General features: G+C 38.8%; 1 protein-coding gene across 2 annotated transcripts; it reads left to right on the plus strand.

Moving 5' to 3' along the window:
• The first annotated feature begins 895 nt into the window (after positions 1 to 895).
• Positions 896 to 6,121, plus strand: LOC123523328 (jerky protein homolog-like). 2 transcript variants are annotated; one of them, XM_045347748.2, is made up of 6 exons: positions 896 to 1,519; positions 2,115 to 2,323; positions 2,582 to 2,795; positions 2,996 to 3,171; positions 3,628 to 3,842; positions 4,098 to 4,234. In XM_045347748.2, the coding sequence occupies exons 1-5, from the start codon at positions 1,468 to 1,470 to the stop codon at positions 3,739 to 3,741; spliced, it is 765 nt and encodes a 254-aa protein (XP_045203683.2). In that variant the 5' UTR covers positions 896 to 1,467; the 3' UTR covers positions 3,742 to 3,842; positions 4,098 to 4,234. The 2 variants fall into 2 exon arrangements, with proteins under 2 accessions (XP_045203683.2, XP_045156950.2); XM_045301015.2 differs by lacking the exons at positions 896 to 1,519; positions 2,115 to 2,323; positions 2,582 to 2,795; positions 2,996 to 3,171 and adding an exon at positions 4,788 to 6,121 and having other exon boundaries at positions 3,707 to 3,842; positions 4,098 to 4,393.
• Positions 6,122 to 7,750: the final 1,629 nt, after the last annotated feature.

The raw sequence follows: 7,750 nt of genomic DNA on the forward strand, positions 1-7,750 counted from the left end.
AAAAACAACAACAATATTTCTGACGCAAAAAACGTTTTCGGCCCGTGAAGGCAGTACCAGTATCCGAATTCTCGTAATTTCTCCTTCATGTAACTCTTCAGAAAGGGAGTACTATATGCTTTGGAACGCTCTTTTACAAGCAAACATCGTACGAAATTTCATTCATCAAAGGTAAGTGTTTAGCCTAGTAGTACACAGAAATTCTACCTTCTTTATTTAGCAATCAACTTTCTGTTTTGTTTACATCTGATGGATTCCACGTGACACTCATGCGCATGCGCGGAAGATAACCCCATGTTGCCTGTTCAAGGCTATATACCAATAAAAGAAATTGTTCTTTGTTTGATATAAAATTCAGCTACTTCAGAACAATTTTGTTACAGTTTCTAGATTTTCACTCCGTCGTAGACCTGTTTTCCACAAGATATCCATACATTTGCTTCAAGAAAACGAAAAGAAAAAGGGGTGTTGAATAGTATGCAGTGAAATGCAAGTCACCTGAAGTCAGGTACCCTTATATTGCCGCATTTCAGAAAGCGGTCCGCATAATAAACACCCTACTTTCGTATTCAAGTAAACATCTCGAAAACATGCGAATATTAGCATGAAAAGTGTCCTATTTTATGTAAAATTCATTCCACCAGTGAAATAATGCCCATTTGGCCCCCGATTTACGCGCAAATGCGCGAAAAATGGAAAAATTAGGATCTATTTATTAGGGACTTCTTTCGACCACGGAAGGAAGCACATTTTTGACCGAATTACTGCATTATGACATCAAGGGTCAGTCCCCCCCCCCCCCTTGTCGCTAAAAAACAGACGACCTCCTAAAAAAGTCTTAAAACGTTCATAATTCATTAAAATTGCTACTAGTGAAATAAAAAATGTTTTAGATATTAACGAAACTATGAAATTTTACCTATGAAAAGAAATAACAGCGTTAAGGGTCATGCCAACAGTTTCAATTCAAGGGAGGTAAATCATGAGCCTTCAATTTGCACTCCATTGTAGAATTACTCTCCCTTGGTAGTAGGGTAAATATATCTCATTACAATATCAGATGGTAAAGTAGTACAGCGGCCTCATGGCCTCGGGTGTCAGAGGTTGTGGGTTCGAATCCCGATGTTAACGGTTTTCAATTTTTTTTCAGTATACGGTAATCAAATAAACTACTTTCTACATGTATACGCGAGAATAAATGCTGATCCCTACTATGATTTTATGATTTCAGTATGCCCCGGCAATACACCGATGAACAACTGTCACTTGCCATTTCGGCAGTGAAAAAAGGGAAACTGACGTTGTCCAAGGCAGCACGAGAGTTCCATATTCCTAGAACAACTCATTTTGACCATGTTAAACATCCGGAAATAAGAACTAAAAGGGGTCCGGCCAAACAATTGACAAAAGAGGAGTCCGATGGTCTAGTGCAATTTGTACTTTACATGGCAGGGCAAGGTTTTACCAATGACCCGGAAGATGGTCCGTTGTTATATACAGGAGATGTATAAAGCCTCTGGTATGTACACAAGAAGGTTAATTACTTTTACCGCACATATATGATAACGTAATACAAATCTAATATGTAGTATACATATGTATTATAATATACACTCTAGAGAACATCACAGACAAAAAATAACACGCCACAGAGCAATTCAAAAGGTTAAGGATACATACAAATGTAAAAGACGCATATGCCGGTCTATATCTTATACGTCAGTCAAAATGAAGGTTCCATTGTGGCCTGTGTAATTTTTTTACTAATTTGTGTTTAGGATGAGCTACTTATCATTAATACACGTAAAGTATTGTTTACAGCATAACAATGACGTTCTGTTAATCATTTAAACTAACTTCTTGATTCTCGATCTTTTAGCTTATATTAATCGTTCTCGATTCCAGATGGGAAAGTATCTAACATTTGGGCGGGAGTGGGGATCGAATCCGGGACCCTTCCATGTTTAGGCGAACAAGCTACCACAGCGACACGTTTTGTTAGAACTAACACCCTTGCTTTTTTATGATACATAAATAAAACTGTTTGTGTTGTCTTTTTAAATAAGCTGTTAATACAGAACATAATATTCAACGGAAATATTGTTACATTGCAGGACGCACAAGTCTTTTCAATTTAGACAAAGGACCAAGCGACAAATGGTTCCGCAAACCGAAGAAAGATTACCCACAGCTTGCTTTCCGAAAGCCCCAGAGCCAGGACAGGGAGAGAGGCCGCATGTCAAACAAGAAGGTGGCTGGGGAATTTTTCCAGTTCTGGAGAGATATATTGGAGAATAACTCCCTGTTAGATAAACCGTCACAGGTAAGTTCTATTTCTTATTTTTATATGAATATGTTGTTATCATGGTTTTTATAGTAACTCGTTTGTATCCCTATAGTACATCATAGCGATTCCGGCATCTACCTTAGAAGCGGAAGGTTGAAAGTTAAAATCCCATCCGGGTTTCGTTCTAATGTGGCCGACTGGAAAGCTGCCGGATAGTTTACAGATTGATAAAAGGGCTGACATTATAATACTAAAACATTTTACTTAAATTATTAGGTCATCCTCATTTTTCAGATTTTCAACTGCGATGAGACTGGGAGGTCAGGAAAGGAGTCAGGTCGGGGAAAAGTGTTAGGGCCTAGGACAGGATTTTTGTGTCAGCAGAAGTCCATTGCTGCAGACCACATGACTGCCCACTTGTGTGTTTCGGTAGACGGACGATTTATGCCGACGATGATCATCTTTAAGGGTAGTTTGCCGCATCGCAACTACAAGGACGGCTTGCCAGGTATCCGAAATCATTTATGAATGCACCATTATGTTAACAATTTTAGACGTGACTGTTTTTTTTTTTTTTTTTTTTTTTTTTTTTTTGTAAATGAATTCATAAGAAGATGAGATGAATAGATAGATCAATAAATAATAAACATATTATCGCCAATAGCGTATTTTAAGCTGTTAAAATCACAGCTTGCTTTTTTGTTTCAGGCTCATGGCTGTTCAGCACATCAGAGTCAGGCTACATGGACTCAGAACTGTTTTATCAGTGGTTCATACGAATATTTCTTCCGAATTGTGGTCGGGCCCGTCCGGTTGTATTGCTGATGGATAATCATGACTCGCACATTTCACTGCCCTTAGTGGAGAAAGCGAGAGAAGAGCATGTACAGCTATATAAGTCTCTAATTAATCGTATATTATTTCAACTTTTGAATATTATAGCATATCTCAACTGAATCTCTTCATATAAATTCCGTTCCTACCATACGTCTAGAAAACATAACAACTACGATGTCATTGGTTCACATTAAAATCTGAACAACTCGCCCGTAGGTCTGTGCATAGACCTACGTACCAAAACAGTTTCCATTTTACACATGCATCCACATAGCTAAGCAATATCCATATAAAACAAGTTAACACGAGTGTAGCTACCATCCAACAGTATCTCAATATCTGGCTACAATTGCACGTCTATAATAATAAAAAAATGACCAGCTGAAGAAAAAACATCGTTATGTTTTGTTTTTATTTGATTTACTGCCAATATTGCCTGGTGTCGTTAACAGAACACCTTGGATAAAAGCGACTTTAACAGTTACCTCAATTATGTTACGCAGGTGTTACTAGTTGGACTTCCTTCACACACCACACACTACTTGCAGCCGCTAGATGTGCACATTACTGGGCCAGTGAAAGAAAAGGTGACCAGTCTGGCGTCAAGTGTTTTCTAAACCCAACACTTCTATAGGAAAGGCGCGATTACCAGTTCTAGTGTGTTATGCCATTGATCAAACCCCACCTTCAACTGTAAAAGAGGCGTTCCGGTTGGCTGGTATGTTGGAAAACAATTATTGTTTAAATCATTATTCTGAGTTTCTCAGTATAAAACAAGTTGAAAACATAGCTGCTTAATTATTAGTTCGCATGCTGAAGACGGATGTACAAATCAAATACTAAAATACGTAATGCTAAAATTCTAAATATCCGTAGATCGATATGAATTTGCATTTTCTACTAGAATCACCAAATAATATTGACTATTTTAGCATAAATCAAAACTATTGTGACAGTCTTTTTTTCGTTACAGGTATAATGCCAGTCAATCCGGACGTTATCCAGGAGAGCCAGCTGGTGCCACCAACTTTTGCAGGAGCTGATCAGCCAAAGGATGGCGAAAGCTCTCACGAATCTAGTACCAGGACATGTGAGACATGTGGACAATTTATAGGTCAGAATCCACTTGTGAAAAGGGGGATGATTCCACCATCTCTGGCCGAAATTCTGGTGCCGCCTCCTGTGAAACCACAGACAGAGAATAAAAAACGCAAAGTTGTGACTTCCGGAAGAGTTATTTCGGGAGATGAAATGCTGAAAGTGTTGAAGGTAATCCTTAAACATGTAATTCAAAAATGAATGTCTGAATATAACACTGTACGCATTCTGATATGTTATGCTAAGATCCTGTCAAACTTTTCACAGCCGAAATATTCGAACACAAAGTTTATTGCGGCTAGTACAATGTCAGCAGCATAGAATGCAATATAAAGCATAAGGAAAGATTTACCTTATAAAAGCAATGCAATGTAAAGTGGCAGGACATCACCGTACTGGATAGTCGAACAAATGCATTATCGCTGTTTCATTCAAAACTCTCTTGCTGTCTTAATTTAACAGTGATGTACATTCTATCTGTGAGCACTGCACAATGGAAAAGTCCAAACATGACACGCGTATGCATAAAATTATGAATAGTCATGAATTACTATTACGTTTTCAGGAAAGGGAAGAAGCTGAAGTAAGGCGCGAGGAGGAAAAAAAGAAGCGACAGATAGAGAAAGAATCAAGGAGAGAACAGAAAGAGATAGAACAGGAGATGAGAACGGCGAAGAGGCAGAAGAAAGAACAGGAGAGAAGTGAAAGGGAGTTGGCAAAATTAAGAGAGAAGGAGAAAAAGATCAAGTTCGGAAAACTGGCAGAAAAAAAGTATACGTATGGAGTGTGTGGAGTGAGAGGTAGGGTAAATGACGTGTTGTATGGTGTTGAATGGTACGGATGTGACAATGAGGATTGTAAATCGACTGGATGGTTCCATTTTGAGTATTTGAGTGAGGGGGAAAGGGATGTGATTAGGGACAGTTTGGAGGATGAAGACGTAAGCTGGTTTTGCAAGACTTGTTTCCCCCGATTTTATGAAGAGGAATGATGACACAGAAATCTAAGACACAAATACCAAGACAATTAATAGAAAATATATTTACATTTTTTGAAGAGATAGATGGAGCGGGGTTTATGTGTGGGGGTGGAGAAAGGAGGATAATGTGGGCAGGGAGAATGAGACTAAGCAAGGCAATTTCAAGAAACTATAGTTAAATAAAATCAAAACGCCCGCTCGTACCTGAAATAATGTACAGAGGGACACATAGGATCTTCCTCCGCCATTGAAGCTGTATAGTCGCCTTATTATGACTTAAGATGTAAACCTCCAACAAAGAAATAGAACCCATGACTGATTAATAGAAAATCTTCGTTTTCTACAAAACACAGTAACACTGTTTAGGTTAACTGGCTGCGGGTATATAGTAAGTGACACGGACAGGTTTAAGTCTCTAGTGTGCATCCCTTTATATGAACTGGCTTAACAAGATCGGTGCAGCTCACATTACTCGCATGTGCATCATCAAATTGTGATTGAATATCTTTCAACTGTCGGGGTTCGATCCTTTGGTGGCAAGGCATTTTTAATTTGGCATGTATCTTACATTTTCCCATTACAAAAATATATTTTGTAGCAGCTTTTACTGAAATGAAACAGATTGGGCTCGTCTGGGCTAGTTTAGCCTGTATATTTGATGAAAGCCACTCGCTTTTTGTACGCCCGAAGGGACGTATTATGTTATGACCCCGGGGTCCGTTCGTCCGTCCGTTCGTCCGTAAGCAATTTCGTATCCGCTCTGTAACTTTTGAACCCCTTGAAGGATTTCGAAGAAACTTGACACAACTATTCAACATGTATATTTTATATCTGTTTTCCTATAGTTTTTTATGCAGAACATGTCAAATAACATTTCTGTTCACGAGATAAATGTATTTCCTACAGCAAATTAAGATATTTCTTTCGTTTTTCATACTATGAAGCTTACTGTATAATTTATGTTCATATTTTAATTACTAATGATTACGCCACTGAGTTGGACGTTATATCACTTATCCGACTGAAATGAAATAAAAGTGATAATTACGTCAAAGATTCTTAAATTGTTGCTAAGCAATGCCTACGGATCATTCACTCCTGACAGACCGGAAGCTGAAGACGGAATGGCCGAATACCAAAACTGCTCATGTATATTTTAGATAAAATATGTAAATTTTAGATAAAATTATGACCCGTTATGTAAGTACCCCTGAAAATTAAATTTCCGACTTTCAAATGGTGTTTAGCTGACAGCAATCCGTCATCATTTGCCTTCAAAATCGCCGTTCATAAAATCGAACCGAGGCGTGAAGTTGCCAACCTGGATCTGTTCAAGAGATCAAACCTGCATTAGTCCAAATAATAGGACGTTTCACAGCGTGATAACTTTTGACTGTCGCTGTCCCGTAGGGGGATGACAACTAAAAAATATCAGATCATAAAATAGGTAATCCAGATAAGCCAAATGAGTAAGGCTAAACCTGCATATCCTTCTTTTATTGATTGAGCTTCAAACACTTGTGGTATTACCGCTAGCACTAAAACGTCCATACGGCATATGTTTGAAAAACGATGACGTGCCAGTGCGGTCATGTAAACTCATTACTATCGGAGAATATTCTACAACTGGACCTATCCATAGCGCGGAGGATGCTGGACCTATCCGTAGCGCGGAGGATGCTGGACCTGTGCTGGCTCGTATTCATTAACATTTATAGTCTTATAAACTTACGCTTAAGATCGACAAATATTCAGTTCGCTGTCGCAAGCTTATAGCCTCTACGGATGAAATTTTGTTGAATGGTAGGATACAAATTCATGCCGAGTTTCATTACAATCTGCTTAATTGCTCCTTCCACCGGTCCAACTGGTCTATGGGTTTGCTGAGAACCTCCCCATCTCTCCCCCTTACTGGTCGATTGGAGTTAGCGTTCCTTCTTGACAACTGTCGGGTGATGTTGCAGAGTGTCCTCATGTCGTTCTTACCTGCGGCTTCCTCTGCTGCTTCAGTCAGTCCGTCCACCAATCTCCTCTTGTCTCTTCTTGCAATTCTCTTTACTTCGGTATTCTTCCGGGTGTAGTCTTGTTGAATTTGCTGCTTCTGTGCTCTGGTTCTTCCGTGTCCAAGTCTCTGCTTGATTGCCCTTCTCTCTTCTATCATGGTGATAGTATCCTGTGACAGCCAACTCTTGAACTCCCTTTTTTCTGAAGCCGAGTTTCTCTTCTGGACTGCCTTAACTGCTTTGAAAAGTTCGTATTTGGCCTGCTTCCTGTAGCTCCTGGCTTGCCCTTTGCAACAAGGTATCATTTATTAAAACCGGACATAAGGTTATGAAGATATGACTCTTCCGAAATTTTCGAAAGAAAATCGACAAAAATTATCGTTATACGGTCCCTATAGCAAGTCTACAGATCGTACAGACTGACACAACTTACCTGAATCTATTTATTTCCATAGAAATAATAGTTATATACTTAACAGTGTTCCTTTAGTTGTTGAAAAATATTATTTAGATAAATAAGTCATATTTACGTGTTTCTTTTTACGT

The sequence above is a fragment of the Mercenaria mercenaria genome, chromosome 5 (assembly GCF_021730395.1).
Source record: "Mercenaria mercenaria strain notata chromosome 5, MADL_Memer_1, whole genome shotgun sequence".
Taxonomy (NCBI): Eukaryota; Metazoa; Mollusca; class Bivalvia; order Venerida; family Veneridae; genus Mercenaria; species Mercenaria mercenaria.